Here is a 26,694-nt window from a genome sequence, read left to right as displayed (position 1 = left end):
TACATGTCTACACTTACCAAGCTAGGCCATCCATATACCAAACCTGCAAGAGTAACAGGTCAAATACTCATGGAATGCAATCTGTGGCACACTAGTTAGCACCTACAGAACCAACATGGTTACTCACCTCCTCCAATACAGCAACCATGAACTGCCACAATAACAGGCTTTGAACACTAGAAAGAAAAAAACAGAACTAAGTGCTTTATTTAGACAAAAAAAAAAGAAAAAAAAAAGACAGTCATTTATACCTAAAACTCAATCACAGTAAAACAGAGCAGGCCTCATCGAACAGCTACCTATGGTAGTTATTCGAAACTGAACTATTCAGTGTGATACAGTTTGTAGATTATTTTTCAATCTAGATCAAATGGTTAGAAAAAAATATTAAAGTACACAGTGACTTATTAATTCATACTGTGTACATATTCTCATATTACCTCTAAGCTAAGAGGAAAGGAAGTACAAATGAGTACACAATTCAACACCTAAATACATAGCAAATGAAAACGAGGGTGTAATATATGAAATATTTTTATCCCTCGCTGTCTCAAATCTGGGAATATACATACAGTTCAGTGACAAGACAGCTACATACTTTTGAACCACATTTTCCTAAGAGCTCTAAAACTCTAATGATCACTTAAATTAGGATTTCAGTATTTACGTGAAGGAACTGAAAAGAATAAAAGATTATGAATAAACTCATTCTCCGTTTGAAATTAAAGGGCGGATGATGCCTTCAGGATACTTAAATCTTGGCAATAAGAATTTTTTAGAAGCAACTTGTAAAGTATGCTATGTTCTTTGGCAAGATGCTTTGCAGAATTTACTTAAGGCTAAAGTTACTTCCAAGAATTAATGAGAACACACCACATTCCCAATTATTGAAACAATGTTCTGAAAGGGATACGGACAGGAGGAAATAACAGACCGACTGTATCCAGTTTAAGTGAGAATGACTCCCTCAACCACGGGCTGAAAAATGTGCAACTGTGAGAAAGTCACTCAGCCAGAACAAAGTCTGGGTCACTCCCAGAAACAAGGATGCCATTTGGTGGGTCTGAACCAGTCAACAGGGACTAAACAAAATAAATGAAATGGAAATTGTATAATAAAGGCAATTCTAAGCTTTAGTTTCACACATTAAACAAAATATGACATTCTGTAATTATGTTACAGACTACAAATTGCTATAAAAATAAATACATCTCTATAATTAACCTTAGTAGCAGCTAATTAAGTAATGACAAGGTGGCTGCATCATGAAGGAAATACTGGATTCTGAAAACGTGTAATAAAGCAATTGTGATATTGTTCTATCTCCTGCAACTGCCACCTATTCCACATGACATGTGCATTCATAACTGTATCCTGAATCATCTCATTATAGTTGTGCAATTTACTAACATACCACAATGTACACATACCTTAGTACTTGTGTTATGCAGCAAGGGTGCAACAAGGAGCTTTGAAATTATATGTCATTTACCAGAATGCATGTCTTGTCCCCCATCCCCTGCAAGTACAGCACCAAGCCCTACCCCAGAAAGAGCAGGCTTCCGGACCAGCTCTGGTGATGTACAGGGCTAAAGCTCTTACTACAATGACCCATGTTCAATAAGCAGATCGAGTGACTGATGGAGCTGGCAGGGGAGAATAGGTGTGTCTGTCCTCGGGTGGGAGAGGGAAGGACACAGCTAGGGGGAACAATAATGCAAATGAGTGGCCTGGGGTAAATGTTAGGCTCACCAAGTCACTGCCTGGTGGAAACCTTTAGTGCAGGTGTGCAGAAATGTGTATTCAAGTGGGGAATGTGCTATGGGCCTCTGTGGTGACAATAACCTGATGGCCCCTCACCCAGGATGGGATTAGGCCATCACAAAAAAGCACTCAGTGCTACAATGTGGATGAGGAAATAAAGCACCATTATGGTAGTCAAAGTCCTCCTCCTCCTGACAGCTCTCTCTCTCTCTGATCTTGGGTGAAATTTATGGGCAAGATTAGAAATGGGCCACATCTGACTTGGGGGCAGGATGGGACCCCTATTGGAAAAAGCAAGCAAAAAAAATTATATATATATATATATATATATATATATATATATATATATATAAATATATATATATATATATATATATATATATATATATATATATATATATATACACACACACAGACACACACACACACACACACACATATCAGCATATCAGCAAGGCATTCAGAAAAAGAAGCTATTTAACAAAATGTATAAATAAAATAAATCCATATTAAATATCACAGAATTATAGGATTAGGGCAGAATTCCTGCATTCTAACCTATCAGCCTACATGGAAAACAGATTCTAACAAAATAGTATGAAATCTGTCATAATCCACCCAATTATCTAGCTGTTACTTAAATAATTTTAGATAATGGGCAAAAAGTACATTGACACCCTACTGGAGAAGAAATAGTCCAATAGGGTTTTAAATGTATAGAAAATCGCCTGGGAAATTAAGTCCGCCACTTCACAGCAGCACATTAAGCTGATGGCCCCACCTTTTGGTCGCTAAATGCTGCTTAGTGAAAGCAAAATTAAAAAAAAATAAAAAAATAAAAATCACCTAGTAAAACTAAATGCAGCAGAAGCAGTGTCAGAAACGCATATAATTTTACTTTCCCCTATAAAAAAAAAGAAAAAAATAATGCAAATTACATGCTTGTGTGTGTGTGCCGAGACAGAGAAATACTAAAAGACATACACAGAACAAGTAAGAGAGACAGCATCAACTTCATCTTCTTTGATCCAAAATTCTAAACAAGTCTTAAACCAGAGTATAATTTAAAAAAACAGGCTTTTCATCAAATCATTTTCTTAATAAGAGGTATGCAAATATGAAGCTATAGAATCGTGCTTTACTGATTGACAGTAATCCTGAATGATTCACCAGAAAATCATACATTTTTGAGGGGCACTGCAAACAAATGAGACAAAGTCAGGGACAGCTGGGAGGTATAGGGGTACTTCACTGACTTGCACGATATGACCTTTTTCATTTCTTTGATTACAACAAGATATCTGAAATGTATTCAGTGGCTGTAATTGCTGGGCACTGTGTGTGTGGGTGCAGGTGTGGTAGACATTAAATAATTACATAACATTTTGCATGTAAAATACTTCCTCCAACAATTGCATATGCTACAGCAACTTTGAAATATTAGGCAGATGAATATTGTACATGAAAAACATAAAAAATGTACATACCAATAAAAAGCAGGTATGAAACATTTAACAGATAGCCAATTATCTAAGCTCTATAATAATGCTCCTCAGGGGTGCACATTATTGGGGACAGTCATCTTGAGCCATCAGGTCTTAAAGGGATCTTTAAATGTGGAGTGTGTAATGTTTGCAATTAAATCAATGAAAATGATTGTTTTATACATCCGATTACATGTCGGAAGTACAATCTGGATTTTTATGCCGACTGTGGCACACAACACTGTTCACTTTGCATGTTGTAATATATGTCACAACTATTACTTTGGTAAGATGAATCAGTGTTTTAGGGACAGAATTAGAGAACATCTATATAGTATGAGATGATGTGATTATAAAATTCCACTGGGTAAAAACATGTAGCCAAGGAAGGGTATACACATACATTTAAATTCCTTGTACTTCAAGTGTATTTACCAAATGTATGGGAAGGTGATGTTAAAATAAACACTCAAAAACATGAGACTAAATGGATATTATTGCTTCAAGCCACAAAAGATAAGGGACTAAATGAATATGTCCCTTTAAAACCTGTTATAAAATCACGTGACTTGAGGTGCTAACTTGGAGCTATTTAAATGCTGATAATTTATGGTTTTTAGATCGGATGAAGCACCAGGGCTCGGTGTGAAAGTACTCATCATTTTTATTGTTTTTTTTTTTTTTTTTTTACATGTTTGTGATTTATTAAAATAATGTGCATGCCATCGGACAAGCTGACTCTTTGCTCTTGGTATCTTTTACTTTTCTCAAGTAAACCCTCATTTCTTCTTATTTTGACTACATAATTACACCCTAGCCTTTAATACACCGCTACTCCTTACATTCCAGAGAGGATACAAGGACATCTCTTCTTTTATAGAAAATACTTCTACCTATCCTCTTCCAGCTTTCATAATCCACCATCACTGAATCTCATACTATCCTACAACTTCTTGTTTCCTTCTTCATTGCTACTTCCCCACCACCTGCCATCTGTAAAATACAGATTCCTGTACTTAATTATACTGCTCTTCAGCTTATCCTCTATTCTTCTCATCCTTCTGTGCCATCTTTCATTCTACCATGACCTAATATCTCACATCATCTCAAACTCTGTCCAGCCACCTATCGTTACATCCTCTTTACACTCTCCACACATTGCACCAAACCTACTAAATATTGCTCCTCACCTTTACTCCAAATACAGATTAAATAATTGCACTTAAACCCCCCTCCCAAAAAAAAAAATTAACTCCAAGAATCCTTTCCAAAAAACAAGTATGCATAATTCCCCAATATATTACAATCCTTCTAGCTATACACCCTAAAATCATGGCCCCACTTCTATAACCCAACAGCCAGTCCCTAAGCCCAGTGATCTAATTTTTGCTGCAATAAATGTCAGAAGTATTAGAAACAAATGTTAGATAAGAAATAAAACTGCTGAACTACATGCCGGGATTACCAAACATAAGCCTAATGTTCTTGCTGCAATTGAAACTTGGCTTAAATGCTTCCGAAGTGATACCTCCTGACTATATCATCATCCATAATGACTGTATAAAGAGGAAAGGTGGTGGTATTGCTTTAATATTTCCTAATACTTACCCCTTACAGCAAACCAACACCAAAACTCAGTTTAGCAGAGCTTCTTATTGCCTTCCTCAAAACAAACAATTATAAACAAATACATATTACTGTCCTTTATATCCCTCCTGGCAACAATAAAGCTATACTGGAAGATATTACCTCCTAAATGATAACCAGCTCCAGAAAGGGTGTTATTCAATTATTTAGTACTGAAACACCACCACAAAGCAAGCCAGTCCAAGAGTAAAAATGAAGCTTTGATTGCACAGTGAGTTTTTCGTCTGTATTCAACAACAGACTTCAGAATAAAATTGTAGCAACCAACAAAGTACTTGAACAGCATTAAAACCATTTGAATTAGATAACAAAATTAGTTAAATTAGATGAATGCAGCAGTTTAAAACTTTTAGTTATGTACTTACCATAACTTTAGATGTATGGGAGCCATCTCGCCTACATTCCCTACAGATGGGTTCGGAGCCGATGATTGGCTCCGACTCGGCCGCTATACAATAGAACGCAGTCTCTTATTGGCTGAGTTACCTCATATCCCAGGATGCACCACTACCACTTCCCCAGATCTTGTTTGTCCGCACTCATGCTGATAGAAACATACTATTGTTATAACATTCTCAGGTCTTTCAAGAGAGGAAAGAAGTTCAATTTCGGATCGTCCGGTCTCTCCTGGTCTACGAGGCAGGGGGAAGGAGGGTGGGTTATTAGGAATGTAGGCGAGATGGATCCCATACATCTAAAGTTATGGTAGGTACATAACTAAAAGATGTAATGTGATCCTATCTCGCCTACATTCTCTACAGATGGGACAGCGTCCCTAGCACCTAATTCCTGGGTGGCTCACTGGAAAACACTCCTGAGAACTGTGGAACCGAAGGAAGCTCGACCCCTGGATGCCACATCTAATTTGTAGTGAGAAACAAAGGTGTGTGAAGATGTCCACGTGGCAGCCGCACAAATGTCGCCAATAGAGAGCTTGGAATGAAAAGCACGAAGTGGCCATAGCCCTAGTAGAATGAGCTTTCACTGGAACTATAAGTTCCTTATTTGAGATGAGATAAACATGATTGATGCAGTCCCTGTTCCACTTGGCAATAGTGACTTTTGTGACGGCTTTGCCTAATCTATTATCCGAAAAGGACACAAACAGTTGATCTGATTTTCGTGCTTTGTGTGTCCTATCCAAATAGAAACTTAATTGTCTGTGCACATCCAAGCAGTGAAAAGTATATTCAGCTCTATTCGAATACTTGGGGAAGAAGACCGGTAGCTCTAGTGATTGTTGTAGACAAAAGTTAGAACAAACCTTTGGTATAAAAGATGGGTTTGGTCTAAGAGATACTCTATCCTTGTGTAATACCAAGTATGGTGGTTTAACACATAGGGCTTGAAGTTCTGAAACTCGTCTGGCTGAAGTAATAGCAACTAGAAGGGCAGTCTTCCAAGAAAGGAATTTTAGATCACAGGTTGCTGCCGGCTCAAAGAGGGATGAGGTTAATGCACCTAATACCACGTTAAGGTCCCACGGAGGTGCAGGTTGAGATATAGGGGGTCGTAGAAGCCAAGCTCCTTTAATAAAGGCTTTGCACAACTTGTTGCTCATTAAAGGAGGTTCCACACTTTCATGAAAATTGGAAATAGCCGCCAATTGTACTTTGATGGTAGACACTGAGCAACCTTGGTTGAATAGGGAAGCTAAAAACTTCGGTACTTCTGATACCGAGGCTGTCATCGGGTCTAATCCTCGGAGTTGGGCCCAAATTGCAAACCTCTTCCATTTATTGCTATATATCTTTTTCGTAGAAGTCTTGTGGGCCGAAGACAAGATGTGCATGACTTCAGGGGCAAAAGAATGGCTCCTAACTATGGTTGGAAGAGGAGTAGCCAGGCTGCCAACTTCAATGAATGGAGGGACTGATGGAGCTGTCCTGACTGATGAGTCAAAAGGTCCGGAACTTGATCCAGGAACCAAGGACCCTCCAATGCATATCTGTGAAGAAAGAGGAACCAGACTTGTCGAGGCCAGTATGGGGCGATTAATATCATTTTGCTTCTCAAGCGAATCGCCTTCTGAATCACCTTGGGGAGAAGGGGAACCGGTGGAAAGGCATATAGCAGACCGGAGGGCCAAACGTGGACTAGAGCGTCCTTGGGGATCTCCCCCGGAACTGGGGTCAGAGTGAAGAAGTGTTGGCATTTCGCGTTGAGGGGACTTGCGAAGAGATCGCAACAAGGGACTCCCCATCTTGTGAAAATCTGCGTTACCACTCTGTTGTTCAAGGACCACTCGTAAGGGGAGAGAATAGTTCTGCTCAGTCTATCGGCTATCACGTTGGATTTCCCCGGAATGTGCGTTGCCACTAGGAAACGCTTGGTAGCAATCGCCCAATCCCATACTTTCATGGCTTCTCTGCAAAGGGGGTAGGACCTGGTTCCTCCTTGCTTGTTTAAGTACCAGACTACCGACATGTTGTCGGATTGAATGTCAATCGTACCCTGGGGGAGGTGATCGTGCAGTGCTTGCAATGCTAAAAGCACCGCCCTCATCTCCAGGATATTGATATGGAGAAGACTCTCGTCGGAGTGCCACGTGCCTTGGACCGACCTGCCCAGATAATGTCCCCCCCACCCTGTTTGGGAGGCGTCCGTAGTCAACGTGGCAGAGGGGAGTGGGGGAACGAAGGGTCGCCCTAGATTCAGGTTGGAGGATAGAAGCCACCAACGAAGATCCTGTTTGCACGTGTCTGTGATCAGTATGTGGTGACTGAGGGGAAGGTCTTGATAAGACCACTGGACTGATAGGAGCCACTGAAGTATCCTCATGTGCAACCTTGCCAAGGGGACCAGAAGAATGGTGGCTGCCATGGAGCCCAACAGCTGTAGGACCATTCTTGCTGGAGCACGACGTTTGAGGAGCAGAGCCTGAAGCTGGAGCGTCGCTATTCTTTCCGCAGGGAGATAGACTCGCATCTGCCTTGAGTCTATTTCTGCACCAATAAACAGAATACGCTGAGATGGTAGCAATACAGATTTTGACCAATTGAAGGTGATTCCTAAGGAGTTGCCTAGTGTGATAGTGGCTGCTAGGTTTTCCAAAAGTAGATGCCTGGAGGTGGCAGTTAGGAGCCAGTCGTCTAGGTATGGAAACACCTGGAATCCTAGACTTCTCAAATGAGCAGTCACCACCGCCAAACATTTGAACACCCTGGGGGCTGTGGTGAGACCAAAGGGCAGTGCTCGGAACTGGAAATGACTGTCTCCTAGGCTGAAGCGTAAGTGTCTCCTCGACGCCTGATCTATCAGAATGTGATAGTAGGCATCTTTGAGATCTATGGAGCACATCCAAACACCTTTCTCCAAAAGCGGGAGAATGGATTGCAAAGTGACCATCCGGAATTTGGACTTTTTTACAAATCGGTTTAGTTTGCTGAGATCCAAAATGGGTTTCAAGTCCCCGGTCTTTTTTGGCACCAAAAAGAATCTTGAGTAAGTCCCTGATCCGGCCTGGTCTGCGGGGACAGGTTGGATGACCCCTTTTTGAAGCAGCTTTGATATTTCGTTGGCTGCATGATCCCGTTGACTGGGTGGCGGGTCTGGGATTCTTTGGACTGGTGGAGGGGGTTGAACAAAGGGGATGGTGTAACCTCCGGCGATGATTCGAAGCACCCATTGGTCCTGAGCAATATTTTCCCAGGCCTTTAGGTGTTTCGAAAAGCGACCCCCGACTGGCTCCGGAGCTGCACAGTCGGGTACTCCTTCAGGGATGCTGGAAGGAGGAGGAGCCACGTAAGGACTCGCGGTCTCCAGTGTTGCGGGGGCCCCCGCCGCCTCTGGGACGGCGTCTCCCTGAAAAATTTCCCCCTCCTCTGCCTCTAGAAGGGGAATCGCTCTGCTGCAGTAAGGCTTTTGAGACTTACGGAACCACACTTTCCCTCCTCTTCGAGCCTTGGGATAAGGTCTGAAGGGAAGGGAAAACCGGGCTCCCACGGCAGTTAAAGTCTTACCCTCCTGTTCGCAGCAAGTCAATGTGTCCTTTACCTTGGGTCCAAACAGTGAGGACCCATCAAAGGGGGTGTCGGCAAAGGAAGACTTAAAGGCCTCCACAAAGTGACACAGGCGTAGCCAGGCTTGTCTCCGTAGAGCAACACCTGTTCCAGCCGCTCTACTCGCTCCTTCGGCCGCATAAGAAATGAGCCTCATGGACGAGTTAGATAATGAAGACAGGGTAGCCAACTGGGAGTTAACCGTCTGGGTCAACTGCTCAGGTAAGTTACCAGAGAGGGTATCGAAAGCTCCTTGATCAGATCCCTCTGTAGTCTGGTGAAATCTGTCAGGTAATTCAGAGACCTTAATGTAAAGGCCGGTGAAGAAAGGGTACGCTTGCCGTACCGATCCATGCTCCTAGACTCTTTATTAAGAGGATGGACGGACGTCGAAGCCTCTGCCACATCTTGTTGGGTGGCAGATGCCACCACCATAGCATCTACAGCCACGCCTTTCGATAAAAAGTCCTTGTCCAGGGGAGCCGAGAGGAGCTTATTGGGGCGAGCTGGCACCGGTTCCACAGAATCCAGGTGTTCCCACGCCCTTCGAGAGATCAAATCCAGAAGCTCATCGAAGGGCGGAGACACCCAGGAGGCGGAGGGCTGAGCCCCGAAGGCCTTGAGGAAAACCGACTCCTCAGCAGAAGGGGGTTTGGACTGCCAGTCGCCTCGTTGCTTGAGGATCTCTAAGATGTCCGCAAAGGAGACATCTTCCAAGGACGACTTTGGGGACCCCTCCGCATCATCGAGGTCGGTATCTGAGGTGAGAGACTCATCAGGGGAGTCGACGTGTTTCCTCTTACACTGTTTCTTCCTAGGAGGTTCCTCGGAAAGTGTGCCCAGGCCCAGGGGCTCCGCTGTCGTGAGACAGGGGGATTGCAAAAGCGCCAGTCTCCATGCCCAGGGAAGGTGGTGGTAAAATGGTCGAAGTGGCCACAGAGGATTTGGCCAAGGCACTTCTCATGGCATCGAAGGCTGGACCCCCAGAGTCCTGGGATGGTTCAGCCCCCGAGACCACAACGGCAGTCGGAACCCCTGCAGCCAACGCACTGAGAGGGAGGCTCGGAACCGAAAGGACTGGGCCCGAAGCGTCCCCCCCGGGGCCGACAGAAGAGGTCCACGTACCGAACCCCGACCCGAGGGACGGGGTTGAAGTTAGAGTCGGAACCAACCCGATAACCTCCACCGGTTCCACCAACACAGACTCCAATGGCGCCGAGGCTGTTGGAGGAGGAATCGATGTAGCAGGATGGGAGATCGGCTCCAAAGCCAACTGGGCTGGAGCCGAGATCAACTTTGCGAAGACTGGAGACTGGAAAAGCCTTTGAAGCACCCTGTCTAAGTCCGAATCGGACATCCTCAAAGACCGAGAAGAGACCGACCGGGTCCGAGTCGACTTCGCCGGCTCCGAAAGACTGGGGGACCGGCTCCGTAATGGTTCTAGAAGTATCGGCGCCGAGGGAGACTCCACTACTACTGCAATTTCCCTCGGAGCCGATGAGGACTTCGGCACCGAAGGGGAAGAGTCTGAGCGGGCAACCCCCATTGGTTCTGAAGGCAGTGGAGCCGATGAAGGTGACACGCCTCTCGACGCCCGAGCTCTCGACTTTGAAACCAGAGGAGTCGAGGCTGGAGACATCGAGGCAGACCGTTCCACCCTCGGCTCCAAAGTCCGTGGAGCCGACGGAGTAGCCTGCCGAGACTTTTTTGCTGCCGGATCCGACGGGCTGGTCGGAGCCGAAGGTTTTTAAGAAGAGGAAGATAGGGCTTCCTCAAAGGAAGGGGTAATAAGCCCTTTTAAGATCAACTTATTTTTCCTCTCTTGGAGGACGCGAGAGGAAAAAGCGTGGCAAACGCTACAGGACTCCTGAAGATGCTTGGGACCTAAACAATAAACACATAAGGAATGGTCATCTGTTATAGACATTTTATAACTACATTTAACACACTTTTTAAAACCGGATTGTCTATGCTCTTTAGACATGGTTATAAAAACACTAAACACCGACTACAAGAAAAAAACAAGTTAGTACAGACAACCTAGACTCTAACTTAGGGTAGGGCTAGGCCCCTCTAACTTAAACGGGGCCGTTAACTAACAAACAAAACACAATTTACCACAAAAAATATACCAAAACCAATCACACAACAACAATAGCTGTTAAAACAGCTTTTGGGTAAGTTTTTACCAAAATTCAGACAGAAAAAATTTCTGACTAAAGATACTTAGCTCAGCCAAGTCCGAGACCACGTCTATGCTGAAAAGCAGCAAACGAGATCTGGGGAAGTGGTAGTGGTGCATCCTGGGATATGAGGTAACTCAGCCAATAAGAGACTGCGTTCTATTGTATAGCGGCCCGAGTCGGAGCCGAGGATCGGCTCCGAACCCATCTGTAGAGAATATAGGCGAGATAGGATCACATTACATCTGGTTTTAAAGGTACAGCAGGTTAAAAGGAAGAATAAATGTATAGAAGTTAAAAATATTTTGAGTATTTACAACATATTGAACAAAAAATTGAAAAGTCTTCCATCCATCCGCAACCCCTTTTCCCATTTTGCATTTGGGGTCGGGGTGTCACCAACAGTGAAAATCATCTCGAGCCAAAGTTTACACCTCCAGGTGGCCATCCCTGCTGTAGTAGTTTATCCATAACACACAGAGACAGACAGACACAGGTAGGCAGACAGACAGGCACAGGCAGACAGGCACAGGCACACATAGACAGACACACACAGACACACGTACACCTACGGCCAATTTAGAGTGTCCAATCCACCTACTGCATGCCTTTGGAATGTGGAGGAAACTGGAGTACCCACACGACCACAGAGAGGACATGCAAATTCCACACAGAAGGCACCCCACCAGAGAATTAAACTGGAGAACCTCTTGCTGTGAGGTGACAATGCTAACCGCTGCACCACTGAGGCCAAAAAATTGAAATGTCTTATTTCATCCAAAATACCAGCTAAAACAGTGGATCATTATAATTACATAAATAAAACCTATACATTTGCGTAAGCATTAAAAAGTTTACAATACTTGTATGCTTTTTTCTTGAGGACAGGCACCAATGAGGTACTTTCATTGATACCAGCAGTACCAGTAAAGTCAAGTTTCAGCTGCCAAATTAGCTCCCTAAATTCGATCTGACCTATCCATGGTCCACCGCTTGGGTCAATTTGTATTGTTTCTAAGATAAAAGGAAAACTGCTTAAATGCAATACATAAAATGGAATGTCAGTACAGTGCATTCTTGGAATGGTTTTAAAATTTCATAATTATGTTCATAAATCCACCTTCTCAGTTCTCGCTCGGTCTTTCCAACAAAGAAGGCTTCACATGTCAGACACTTTGCTAAGTAAATGATACCCTACATATAGCAGTACCTGTCCTGGGCAAAAACAATTACACCCTTTAATGCATTAGTTCCTTGACTGTATTGTATAGTACTTGCCCTGGAGTATTCGGTGGAGTGCTGGGAAGTGTTGGTTGAATCCTATTGACTGTCACCAGGTTCTAAATTATCCAGTGGTCAACTGAGGTCATGTGGAGGATTGTTGGGGGTCCAGGATTCTAGGCCCATCCCCAACAAAGGATGGTACTTTGTTCCCTAACCACAAAACATTTCATTTACAGATTTTACCATGATTTTAGGGTACAGCCTTTCTAAAAACATGTTTTCTAGTGTTACCCTTTCGTTACTGAATGTGTCTCTGTCAGAAATCACATGTTCCAGTCTGATAAACTAGTCTCTAACTAGACTTTTCTTGTATAGGTGGCTGTGCACTACTATAATGTAGTTAACTGTTACAGAAGGTGGGTTTCCGTAAATGTTAGAGGAAAACCCATTTGAATTTTAATTATATTTAAATCCAGACAGTTAATAGAATCTAAACCTGTGATGAGTGAACTTCAAAAATGTAGTTGTTTGATTAATGTACTCTATAAACTCAGTTATCCCATCTATTTCTCCGGACCACAGAATAAATGCATCGTCCAGGTACCCGAGATATAGTTCAATATGACCCTGAAACAGATGGGAACGCCTAGTGTCGTTCCCATGAAAGTATAACTAAATTTGGAAAAAGGTGGAGCACATATGGCCCCCATAGCTATGCCTTTAGTCTGTTTACAGATTTCACCATCAAACCAGACAAAATTATCATCAAGTACTATCTCCATACACTCCATGAGTAACCTGGCTTGGTTAGTGCTAAGAAAGTCTAGTTTAATTTGTGCTTCGAAAAATAGTTCTAGGTCCTCTTCTTTAGGGATGCAAGTAAAGAGATCTACAGCATCAATGGTGAGAAAAATAATCCTTGCCAAAGAAATTAGGTTTTACCCTCCCTAGAAAATCCCATGAATCATGAAGCATAGGAGCGTTAAGCTTTTAAAACCTGTGCAGGACTTTATCTATTAATACAACAAACGGGTGGCTCTTTGACCCTGCTACGGAGACAACAGGTCTAAAAGGGTTTACTTAACCTCTTGCATATTTTATGGATACCGAACATAACCGATATAGTACAGTTGTGTACACTTACCATAAATGGAGATGTTCGACTGTATTCACTGTTGCAGTCATCACATTTGGGTTATCTGCCTGCAGGTAGCCCTCAGTCGGCCTGAATACCAGAGTCTTGGGATTTCTGCATCAGATGCTGTTGTTTCTTCCATGACGTCAGGTCATCAGGGGTATAAAACATACAGCCAATGCCATTACATCAGTTTTTCTTGGCCCAGATGTCAGGAGCCCCCCAAAAAAGGAAGCAATTACATGGTGTGGAACACCTCCAGTAAAAAGTAAATACCATTGCCATAGGATATGACCAAAAAGAGTACAGGTAGAAAGTATAGAAAAAGTCAGGGGGCTGGAGTGAGCGCAACTAGACTGCAACAGTGAATACACTCGAACATCTCCATTTATGATAAGTGTACACAACTGTACTATGTTCTTCGTGTTTCACTGTTGCAGTCATCACATTTGGGTTGATTCCCAAAGCTAAGGATGGATGGAGGTAGTTAAGAAGCATTAGGGCTGGCAAACAGGCTCTGTACAACTGCTGTGGCAAATCCAGCTCTGGATTTAGAAAAGATAGGTAAGTGGTAATGCTTGGTGAAAGTGTGTACAGAGCTCCAGGTTGCAGCTTCGAGGATGTCCCTGGTAGGGACTCCCCTGAGAAAAGCTGTAGAGGTTGATGTAGCTCTAGTGGAATGTGTTCTGATCCCCTGTGGAGTAGGTTTCCCATGGTGTTTGTAGCAGAAATGGATGCTGTGCGCTATCCATTTAGAAATGGTTTGCTTTGAAATGGCCTTGCCCTCTGCCCCTGCAGCAAAGCTGACTAGCAGCTGGTCAAATTTTCTGAAAGGCTTAGTCCTGTCCAGATAGCACCTAAGCTGCCTGTGCACGTCCATGGAGTGCAGGATCCTTACCTTTTTATTTTGAGGAGTAAGGAAAAAAGTTGGCAAATGAATGGACTGGTTTAAAGCCACACTAGATACCACCTTGGGCATAAAAGAAGGGTTGGTCCTGAGGAAAACCCTGTCCACATGGAAGATAATGAAGGGTTCCGCGGCCATAAGGGCCTGCAATTCAGACACTTTTTGCTGAAGTGATAGCTAGAAGTAGAGCTGTTTTCCATGAGAGGAATTTTAACTCTGCTGTAGCAGCAGGTTTAAAGGGCGGAAGCATGAGTTTTTCCCATACAATGTTAAGGTCCCAGGGCTGGAGTGGGAGCTCTCCTGGGGGGGGGGGGTCTTAGAGTTTTTGCTCCTCTCAGGAACTGTTTGACCAGAGGATGAGAGAAGAGGGGTGGCTCACTGTTATAATGAGCAGAGATGGCAGAGGCATGAATCTTAATAGAAGAGAAGATAGGCCTTTGTGGAGCATTTCTGTTAAGTAATATAGTATATGAGGTAAGCTGGGCACAGTTGTGTCCATTCCCTGAGACTGGCTCCAGGAACAGTATCTTTTCCACTTTGTGAATAAGATTTTCTGGTACTAGGCCTCCTTACCTCCAGAATGACATCCAGCACCTGCTTACTGAGGGTTGCTGGTGATTAGTTCAGGGGATGAGCCAGGCTGGTACGTTCAGGGTCTGGAGCTGATGGCGCAATCTGTCCCTCCTGCTGGGACAGTAGGGAAGGGGTCTGAGGCAGGTGGCATTACTGTCAGACTGCGCAAAAGGGGTACCAGTGCTGGCGTGGCCAGTCTGGTGCAATCAGGATTGTCCTTGGCTTGTCCTGTTTGATCTTTAGTAGAACCTTCCAGAGGAGGGGCAGAGGGGGAAAGGCATAGGTTGATAGGCTTTCCCAGGTAAAGGACAGGGCATCCACTTTCCAAGCTTTGCTCAATTTATAGTTCTGAGGGGTAGCAAAGAGGTTCACCTCTGATGCCCCCCATCTGTCCCTCAAAAGCTTGAATATTTTGCGCTCCAGTTTCCACTCGTGTGGGTCCATGAGATTTCTTCTTAAGTCTGCCAGTGAATTTAGTTTGCCTGGCAGGAATTGAGCTTGCAGGTGTACTTGGTTGCTCAAGGTTGTGTTCTACAGGGCCATGGCTAATCTGCAGAGTGGGTAGGAATGGGTTCCTCCCTGCTTGTTTATGTACCACATAACTGTGGTGTTGTCCGTCTTTATCAATAGTTGTCCTGGAAGAATAAGGCCTTTGAAGGCTGTCAGAGCATTCTGTACAGCTAACATTTCTTTTTGATTGATATGCAGGTGCATTTGCTTTGACCTCCATTTGCCATGAATGCATTGTCCTGCCATGTGCGCCCCTCATGCATAGTCTGATGCGTCTGTCAGGGTTTGGGCGGCAGGAGGTTGAGTGAAGGAGTCCCTTGTTGTGGTAGCAGGCCTCTGCCCACCAAAGGAACTCTGTCCTTAGGCAAGAAATGACAGGAATCATTGTTTACAGGTCCTGAGAATGTTGACACCAGAGACTTTTTAAGTACCATTGAAGTTTCCTCATATGCAGTCTTGCAATATGGAATTAGTAGAATGCAAGAGGCCATGAACCCTAGGGCATGCAGGATTTTTCTTGAGATAGCTGGGTTTTGGTGGTAAGTAGGTTGAAGTAGTTTGTCAAAAAAATTTGTTTTTCTGGACTGAGGAATGTCATCTGAGAAGTTGTGTTCAGGCTTGCTTCCAGGAATACAATCTATTCATGAAGGGCTGATCTTGTCTCCTGAACCTGATTGACTTCTTTGAATCAGTCTCCAGAGCCACAGACAAGGGTAAGGTGGTCCACACAGCCTATCTAGACCTTGCCAAGGCCTTTGACACCATCCCCCAGTCTGGTATCATAGATAAACTTACTAACTGGGCATTAATCCCTACGTCACCTAATGGGTTGCTAACTGGCTTACTGATAGAACCCACACTGTAAAAGTAGCCGACTCCAAATTCAGCTCCAGACAAGTGACAAGTGGAGTACCTCAGGGTTCAGTCCTGGGACCGCTCTTGTTTGGCATCTACTTCTCTGAAGTACAGGCCAACACTAAGGGACTCTGGCTAACAAAGTTCACAGATGACTGCAAACTGGGAGCCATTATTGAACACCCCCCATGTGATGTGGATACTCTACAAAAGGGCCTTACAGAAACAGATGCTTGGTGCCACAGCCATGGGCTCAAGCTCAATGCCAAGAAATGTATAGTTATCTCCTTTGGGAAAAAACATGTACCCGTGAATTACCATATAGGTGGCAGTACACTAAACACCAAAAGTGTGATAAGAGACTTGGGGACACAGGTGGACAGTGGTCTCACCTTCGATAACCACATTGCCACAACAGTCAGGAAATCCTTCTATGTGGCACACCTCATCACTAAGGGCTTTTCATCCAGAAAAAAGGAGGTCATTGTCCCACTGTACTCATCCCTCAGTAGACCCATTATAGACTACAACGCCCAGTTTAGTATGTACCTCTCAAGACATTTGCAACAACTAGAAAGGCCGCAGAAATACCTCAATAAAAGAATCACAGGCCTAAAGCAGATGCCCAATGCTGACCGCCTTAAAAAACTCCAGCTAGACTCTGTCGCATATCGTCTACTCAGAGGTGATCTCTGCTTAACATACAAGGCCATGTCAAACCCAGAGCTGTTGGCCATGCTACACAAAGAAATCCCAATCCCTCAGAGCCACACGCTCCAGGGATCTAAACCTTGTAATCACAATAAACAAAACATGCTGGAGGGATAGGTTCCTGACCCACAGACTCCCCAGACTCTGGAATAGATTGCCCATACATGTCAAGCAGAGTGCCTCTTTGGCCCTCTTCAAAAGGAACCTTGACGATTGGATGGGAGAAAGGAAATTCACCCCGGGATCACGTCAGTCGCCCTGCTAGACAGGGGTCCAGGGAAGTAAATAGTGTGGGAAGAAATAGCCAGGGAATTGTTACGGCTAGGCTTGCATAGGCCCTAGGGCTGATAGCCTAGTACCAACCTATGAACCTATTGGCTGGGCACCAGCACCAGATACGATTTCTTTTCGTTGATGGTGTATCCCAATGAAGTTAGAAGTCTCTACAAATTGTAACCACACAATCAAAGGTAGCAACACAACCACAGTAGAAACACAACGCTGCTCCGGAACAATAAAGGCTGTCCTTTTACCACGAACCAACACTGCTGATGCAGTCACAGGGAAAAAACGATGTTCCAATGAATAGTTTAAATAATTTAATGAAAAAAATTGTAAAAACAGAAAAATAATAACCGATTAAGCGCTTTCGTCTCCTTAACGGAGACTTCTTCAGAATCCAGTTGCTCTTATCAGTTCATACATTTTTTAGTAAAGCATTGTTAGCCTATTGGCTAACATTAAACAATTACTTTAATTGAACAACTATTAATTTAAACCAATTTAGTTATACCAAATTAAAAGGGCTAGCTGTACACAACTGCTCAGTACCTTACGTTTTAAAAAACAGTATGGTGAACAACAAACACAAATACGGATTCAAACATCATAAATATAATGAATATAAATAGTACACATCCCAGATCACTTGAAATGCCTTATTTTATCTTAAAATCATGTAAAAGCAATAATAATCATTGTATAAAAAATATATATATATATTTCATTGTTTGTGAATCTGTGAACATGTGCATAAAAAATCAAATATATACCATAATAATATAAATACATTTATAAAAATATGTATATGTAAAAATCTAGAGAGATATATATATGTATGCATCACATGTATATATGTTAATATAATAACATCATAATAAATATAAAATATTAAATAATTATAAAAAAATATATATTGAGTAAATAAATATATATATAGCTACGTACCAAATATTTTAAATATTTTAAAATAAATTAAAAATCTTTTTGAGGTGTAAATCTGTGAATAGAATGTTAAAATATAATGTTAGTTATTAAAAAGTTATTAATTAATAAGAAGTGAATGAATAGGAAAAGAGCTCTAATGTCAGAATACATTTAACATTTTACTTTTTTCGGGTCCATTGCCAGTAATTTTAATGCAGGAGTGATGGATATATGGTCATTTAGTACAAGCATCCAACCTTAACTGCCAGATCATTTAACTTGTTTTCCCAGTCACCTCCTCTATCCATGGGCTCTATCTCCTCTAACACCCAAAATTTAAAATCCGCTTTTTTACATTCCAATGCATGCCTGTACAATGCATTATTATCGTTGTGTTTATTAATGTCCCTGGTGTGTTCGTATACTCTATTTCTGAGATGACGTTCAGTTTTACCAACATAGTAACTCCCACAGGCCTTACAAAATACTAGGTAAACAACACCTTTAGAGTAACAACTATTGTATCTTTTAGCTTTTAAAGTTAGGTGGAGACTGGGTATTCTTACTTCTTTTGATCCTGCAATATATGAGCATTGCGCACATCTACCACATTTAAAAGTACCATGTCTCGTTAGCCCCACTGTCCAAGATTTTCCTTTTCTCAATAATGTAATGGCTAACAAGAGACATGGTACTTTTAAATATGGTAGATGTGCGCAATGCTCATATATTGCAGGATCAAAAGAAGTAAGAATACCCAGTCTCCACCTAACTTTAAAAGCTAAAAGATACAATAGTTGTTACTCTAAAGGTGTTGTTTACCTAGTATTTTGTAAGGCCTGTGGGAGTTACTATGTTGGTAAAACTGAACGTCATCTCAGAAATAGAATATACGAACACACCAGGGACATTAATAAACACAACGATAATAATGCATTGTACAGGCATGCATTGGAATGTAAAAAAGCGGATTTTAAATTTTGGGTGTTAGAGGAGATAGAGCCCATGGATAGAGGAGGTGACTGGGAAAACAAGTTAGAGTATAGGGAAATGATCTGGCAGTTAAGGTTGGATGCTTGTAGTGGAAAGGGACTAAATGACCATATATCCATCACTCCTGCATTAAAATTACTGGCAATGGACCCGAAAAAAGTAAAATGTTAAATGTATTCTGACATTAGAGCTCTTTTCCTATTCATTCACTTCTTATTAATTAATAACTTTTTAATAACTAACATTATATTTTAACATTCTATTCACAGATTTACACCTCAAAAAGATTTTTAATTTATTTTAAAATATTCAAAATATTTGGTACGTAGCTATATCTATATTTACTCAATATATATTTTTTTATAATTATTTAATATTTTATATTTATTATGATGTTATTATATTAACATATATACATGTGATGCATACATATATATATCTCTATAGATTTGTACATATACATATTTTTATAAATGTATTTATATTATTATGGTATATATTTGTTTTTTATGCACATGTTCACAGATTCACAAACAATGAAATATTATATATACTTTTTATACAATGATTAATTATTGCTTTTACATGATTTTATGATACAATAAGGAATTTCAAGTGATCGGGGATGTGTACTATTTATATTCATTATATTTATGATGTTTGAATCAGTATTTGTGTTTGTTGTTCACCATACTGTTTTTTAGAACGCAAGGTACTGAGCAGTTGTGTACAGCTAGCCCTTTTAATTTGGTATAACTAAATTGGTTTAAATTAATAGTTGTTCAATTAAAGTAATTGTTTAATTTTAGCCAATAGGCTAACAATGCTTTACTATAAAATGTATGAACTGATAAGAGCAACTGGATTCTGAAGAAGTCTCCGTTAAGGAGACGAAAGCACTTAATCAGTTATTATTTTTCTGTTTTTACCATTTCTTTCATTAAATTATTTAAACTATTCGTTGGAACATCGTTTTTTCCCTGTGACTGCAACGGCAGTGTTGGTTTGTGGTAAAAGGACAGCCTTTATAAGTCTCTACAAATGTCAGGTGCTGTAGTAGCAATTCCTGACTGTCTGCCTGAATCAGGCAATCGTCCAAGTATGGGTAAATTTGAATTGTTCTCTGCCTGCAATATCCAATGGCTGGAGATGGGCATTTTGTGAATACCCTGGGCACAGTAGATAAGCCAAAAGGAAGTGCAGAGAACTGCTCTGAAACGTAGGTATTTCCTGCAAGATTCCTTTATGGGGATGTGCAGATAAGCTTCTTTAAGTCTAGGGTTGCTAGCATAGGAAGCAGCTATTGGAGAGTAAGCATTTTGAATTTCGGAACCACCAGAAAGGTGTTGAGAATAGACAGCTCCAGGATAGGACACCAAGAGTTTTCTTTTCTGGGTGCCAGAAACAGTCAGGAATAAAAGTCTTGTCCCCTTTGTTCTGCTGGGGCAGGTTGAATAGCCTTGACACAAAGGGAAAGTACTTGCTTTTGGGACTCTGCCCACTGGTTTGGGGGGAGGTCTGGCCATCCGCTCAGGGTTGGGAGTGAATGGAAGTGGAATGTATATCCCTGGGAAATAATGTTTAAGACCCATCTGTCCTGGGCAATGTACTCCCAGTTTTTCGCATGCAAGGCAAGTTTCCCATCTAAAGGTGCAAGTACCTGGGCAAGGCTTGAAAGAGTTAAGGATAAGACATTGTGAGATTTTACCACAGGATGGCAGCTTACTACTCCCGTTTTGCAGGTGGGAGCACTCCACTGCTTAGCTCTGTGCATGCCCTGAGACTGTAGTCTTGGTAGTCTGCTGCCCCTGGGTTTGGACTGAGGAGGTCTGGGAGAGGCTGGAAAAGACCACTTTTTTGAAGACCAGTGCACACTGAATCTAGGTGGCTGTACTTGTAAGAAATCTATCAGTTTGCATAGATTGAGGACTTCTGCCTTATCGCCAAATAGGCGCTGTTTGGTTTAATGGTGCATCTAGTAATTTTGCTTTGACATGGTCTGGCAAGGTTTGTTCCTTAAGCCAAGCATGCCTTCTAAGAACAGACCCAGTGACAGCAGCCCTGCAAGATGCTTCTAAGGCATCAAAACCACATTGCAAAGTATGTTTACCAACTTGGTTAGCAGAATGCATTAACTCTTGTAAATCTTTATGTTCTGCACAATCAGGAATCATCATTTTCTGTTTAATTAGTTCCATAATATGTTGCTGACACTTTAACATATGAAACTGGCAATTTAAAGCCCTGATGGCAAGAGTAGCAGAGGTGTAAACCTTCTTACCCCATCTGTCTAAAGCTCTAGAATCCCTGCCCGAAGGGATAGGATTTTTGGCTGTTGTAGCCTTAATGCCTTTAAGTCCCTGGGAAATGGTCTCCGGATCCGCAGTAGGATTCTTAGAGAGGTATTTGTGGGAGTCAGGTACTCTATAGCACCTGTCAGGTTTCCTGGGAGCTGGAGGCAAAGTATCAGGGGTAAGGCTGGATTCCAAGAAGACATCATCTACAATTTTCAGAACAGGAGGGATAGCTAGAAGCCTGTGCCGAGGCAAATTTAAAAATTCCCACAGTCTTTTTTTGGACTGAAAGTAGTCCTGGCTCAGCCAGCGGAAATGGTCCCCAAGGGTATGCAGGGTTTCACCAAAAAAAAAAAAATCTTCTAGTGGGGACGTAGAGGGAATGGAATCCTCTGCATCAGAATCCTCATAGGTAGATAAGGGTATGCCCTGGAAATCAGAAGGGTCAGAGTTATCAGACTCCTGATCTGAAGAATCAGAAGGAAATTCAGTTCTTGGTCTTTTTGAGGGGGAAGGCTGACTTCTCCTAATTAAAGAAATAAGGTCTTCTGCTATTTTAAGCATTTGTTTCTGTGGCATGTGGGCCTGAGAATGTGCTTTGGTCATCGGTTTCCTAGGCGTAGTGCATACTCTAGGCCTGAGAAATTTAGTGTTTTTGGTTTGAAACGAAATTGTCAGTTTAATATGAAAATTGGAAGGCCTGAATACACCCTCAGAAGCTGGTGCCTGCACAGCAGCTCCGGACCCATCCAAGATAGAGACATCCGCAGGTTCCATAGTCGAAGAAGCATCTCGCGGCATACTGGACTCAGAATGGGTCTCAGTAGAGGCCTGCAAATCTGTAGAAGCGGGTATCAGGGGCTGCGAAACCGCTTCACTAAGTACCGGCGGACTGGCGACTAGCTTAACAGTAGCGTTGTTGGCAGTTTTGGACCTATGCAGTCTGTCTCTGTCTTTATCCCTACGTTTTTTCGGAAGATCGGTTGGATGGCTCATCGAAGCCATTTTGGAATACGGAGCTCGAGAGCAAAAGAATTTAGCGACAAAAATAGCCTGACGGCAAATAGTTTGGGTATTGAACAAGGCACAAAACCGACAGCGAGGGACGCTGTGGTCTGGGCCTAAACAGGTGACGCAGTAAGAATGAAAATCTCTGTGAGGTACTTGCTTTCCACAGACAAGACAATTATTGATTTTTTCTGGCATCGGTTAGAGCAGGAAAAAAGGATCCCCAACGGGGTACTTATCTTTTAGAAGACTTCAGGTCTGAAGCTCGAAAAGTGAAAATTTCAGGAGGCGGCTGACCAGCACTTGCGAACTGCTTCTGCTTTGGGCACAGTACAGCAAGAAAGACTCATGTAATGGCATCGGCTGTATGTTTTATACCCCTGACAACCTGACGTCATGGAAGAAGCGACAGCGTCCGACGCAGAAATCCCAAGACTCATGTATTCAGGCCAACTGAGGGCTACCTGTAGGCAGATAACCCAAATGTGATGACTGCAACAGTTAAACACAAAGAACATCCTTGGGTTAGGGTTTCTTAAACAGCTGTAAACATCTGAGTCCATACACTTTTGCATTAGACTACCTTCTAAAAAAACGTCTTTTTTGGCATATGAAAGGATTTATCTCATTTATGGATGCCATTGTGTTGGAATCTGTTTCATTTAAAATCCTAGAAATTTCACCCAGGTAGTTATGACTGTCAAATAAAACTACCAACATCTGTCTGGTTTCAGTATTCTAACAAAGTGATTCTTTTTGATATTTTCTAGAAGGAGGTACTCAGAGTAACTTGCAAGTTCTAGCTGCCATGTTACCATTAGAATATTGTTGATAAATTTCCCACTCAAAAGCATTTGAAAAAAAAACCTGAATAGCAGGATTAAGGATAGGCATCACAGTGCTACGCTTTTTCTACCTGTTAAAATATTCAGAATCCCTTGTTGTGTCACCAAATTAAATGGCAAAATTTAATTTGTGTGTAAAGAGTTTGAATTAAATAAGGAGTCTACTAAGTTGTATTTAGAGATGGGAATAAATGTAAAACCCAACTGTTGTGGTTAACAATCACTGGACGGTGGCATATCTCTAAGTCAGGATCTAGCCCTCACCCTCACAACTCGTGCTCAGCCCAAAAAAAGACCAACTACTACTTTTTCCCCAAATCCCTCTCACAAAAAAACAAAATTTAAATTCATTTGAACAATGCTATCACAAAATTGTAAAATTTGCAGCACATACCCTTTTCAGAACCCACCACTGTATAACACTGAAAAGCTTAAATTAGTTACATCTGCCACATCAACTAACATACACAACTTCTTGCCACCTATAAAATTATCCATCTGCCAGTCCAGAACTAAAAAGCATTCTACACAACTATGTTCCCAGTCAGTCACGGTGATGCAATGAACAAAACTCCTGTCTGTCTACAAACCTAGCAAATCTGCTGGGCATTGTCTGTACTCAAGGTTGCTAAGGCCTGGAACCCCTTATCTGTATCTATCAGGTCTATACCCTCCCTCCCATCTTTCAAAACAACTCTGAAAGACTCCCTATCTAAAAACTCTCTCTGTTCTTGCTCAAAACCAGGTTAAACTATACCCCAAAATGTGAACAAGTACATTTACATTCCTTATACCTCCTTACTTCTCCCTTCATCACTTGCTTCCTTACTGCTATCCAATTCTCTTCCCCGACTTTCTTACTATATCATAAGCCTGTTTTTTCCTCACTTCATCTTGCAATGCCTATTTGTATTAAACTAACTCACCTTTAATTTCTCTATAAACTAATATTTATCATATATATTGTATTGATTTTAACCATTTGTTATAATTATTGACACTGCAGATGTTTTATTTTTGAAGACTGTAAAATTATTGTTCTTAAAATGTTTTGTAATAATTTGGAGCTTTTCTCCCCGGGCATCCACTGAAAATGGGCTTCTGCTGGACTTTCCCAGTAATCAAAATGTCCACTAATTTAATTAATCAATCTGCTGATCCAACAACCACTAAATGTGTGTACAGATGAGAATACCATGGACTCTGGGGAACACCTGCCATGGCTTTTTTTTTTTTTAATTCTTGCATATACATCTTTGTGCACATGCCATATGTTTGGCTATTATATATATGTCGCACATGTTAAACTGACATACTAAGACACAATGGCATTACATGTTCTAAACATAACTCTGGAAGACTGCAGTTTCATTGATATGCCACAATGTATGAACAGGTTTATTCTTGTATTTCTATATGGATTCATCACATTCAGGACATTAACTTTGTACTTTCATGTTCCAAACAAGAGGAAAATTATTTAAACAGGTAAGAAGTGTCCGATCCTTCATTTGCTTGTTAACTACAGAAAAAAATTAAAATTGTAGGAACAATACATGCAGAAAAATGTTTTGGAGGAGGAATGAGGTTTAAGAGAAGGCAGAAATTGAATAATTTATGTAATGTTGTTTAGATTATACATCGTAGATTATACATCACATATACTGTTAAATATCATGCAATGTTTGTATATGTGAACTTGTTAATATGGGATTACTTTTATATAAATGTAAGTTTGCTTATGTCATAATAATTCAATAAAGGTGTTCAAAAAAAACTGCTGTAGAAACTTGAATTTGCAATTGTACATAGAATTTTCTTACATATGTATATTTGTAATGTTCAGCCCTGTGGCTCTTGACATTTCCATCATACAGATGTTATTAATCTGATAAAAGTAGAACTAAGGACTCAACTTAGCTGAGCTCCCAACCCCTCCCTCTAGCTAGATGGAAAAACATAAAATGAAAGCATAAAAGTCCCGAATAAGTCATTACTAAGAAAAAACAGGAAAAGACAAGTGTCTGGCAAGATAGAGCACATTATTTTTTTGGTAATTTTCCATTAAACCCTTACCAGTTCGCCCTGCTCTATTTTGCCGGTATTTAAATTTCTGTGTGACAAGTACATGTGTAAAAGTTACAAAGCAATTTCTGTTGTTATGTTAGGTGTTCAGTACCGTGTTGTCATAGCAGAAATACCTGAAGTACACTGTTAAACCCCTACCACTTGCTGGACGTTTTCTTTACACATAATTCACCCAGAAGCAAATACGGTTTTCTTAAGACATACTGTACACATACAAGTTCCCACTTTTTCTTTCATTTTACAAGCAAATGAAACCGTAACCAAAGCTGTGGTTTTCTGTCATGTAATGACACCTGTGAATATTATGACTGCCATGGATGTTACGCTGTGGGATTTGCCAAGAGATGAAGAAGTGGCTATTAAATTTCTTCAAGAAAGAGGTATTCTGCAGAGAGAGAGACTGTGCTCCAATAATCACCTCATGACACTGAAATGTATCTCTAACCCCAAAATGGCTATGTAGCCTTTGTTCCTGCTGTGAAGAGAAAGGTGTCCGAACACACACATGGTTTTATGGATCCCGCATCCCTTTTGTAACTGCCGTTAGATTCATTCATCTATGGTGTCTGGAGATGACATCTGTTGAGTTCTGCCAAGCACAGCTTCAACGTAATCACAACACAACGGTGGACTGTAATATTTACCTCAGAGAGGTATGTGCCAATTCGTTAAGTCGTCCCAATGTGAAAATTGGTGGCCCAGACAGAGTGGTGGAGATTGATGAAAGCTTATTTACCTGAAGGAAAGCTAACTTAGGTTGAATTTTGCCCCCACAATGGATCTTTGGAGGTGTGTGTCGGGAAACTAATGAATGCTTCCTTGCTACTGTTCCTGACAGATCCACAGAAACATTATTGTCCGCAATACAGGACAATGTAAAAGATGGAAGCACTATATTCTCTAACTGCTGGAGAGGATATCAATCTGAGGAGTTGGAAGCGGCTGGATACCAGCATTTCACCGTGAAGCACTCCTATACCTTTGTTGATCCAGACACTGGGTGTCATACCCAAAAAGTGGAGTACTGCAAAGTGGTGCAATAAACGCCAAAGAGGGACTTGCTTGCTAAAATTTAGTCTTATTTGATTGAATTCACATGGCGTCGCATGCATGGCAAAGGAGAAATGTTCTTTTCTTTCTTCTTTCGGCTTTTCCCGGTTAGGGGTCGCCACTGCGGATCACCCGTCCGCTCACAATTGGCAGTGGAATTTTAAGGTTGTCGAGTTGCCAGCCCAGCGCCCAACCTTCCACAGAAGGCACACACAT

At 41.7% G+C, this 26,694-nt stretch overlaps 1 protein-coding gene across 4 annotated transcripts in view; it reads right to left on the bottom strand.

Moving 5' to 3' along the window:
* ECH1 (enoyl-CoA hydratase 1) overlaps positions 1–26,694 on the bottom strand; it is a 1,020,088-nt gene that overhangs the window by 360,663 nt on the left and 632,731 nt on the right. For all 4 annotated transcript variants that reach the window (XM_044057167.1, XM_044057090.1, XM_044057235.1 and 1 more), the window contains exon 5: positions 128–176. In XM_044057167.1, coding sequence (XP_043913102.1) covers positions 128–176 — 49 coding nt within the window. The remainder of the gene's footprint in view (positions 1–127; positions 177–26,694) is intronic.

The sequence above is a fragment of the Protopterus annectens genome, chromosome 1.part0 (genome assembly GCF_019279795.1).
Source record: "Protopterus annectens isolate FY-2018-M chromosome 1.part0, PAN1.0, whole genome shotgun sequence".
NCBI classification, from domain to species: domain Eukaryota; kingdom Metazoa; phylum Chordata; order Ceratodontiformes; family Protopteridae; genus Protopterus; species Protopterus annectens.
Note: the sequence above shows the minus strand (reverse complement) of the source record. Positions and strands in the feature narration are given on the sequence as shown.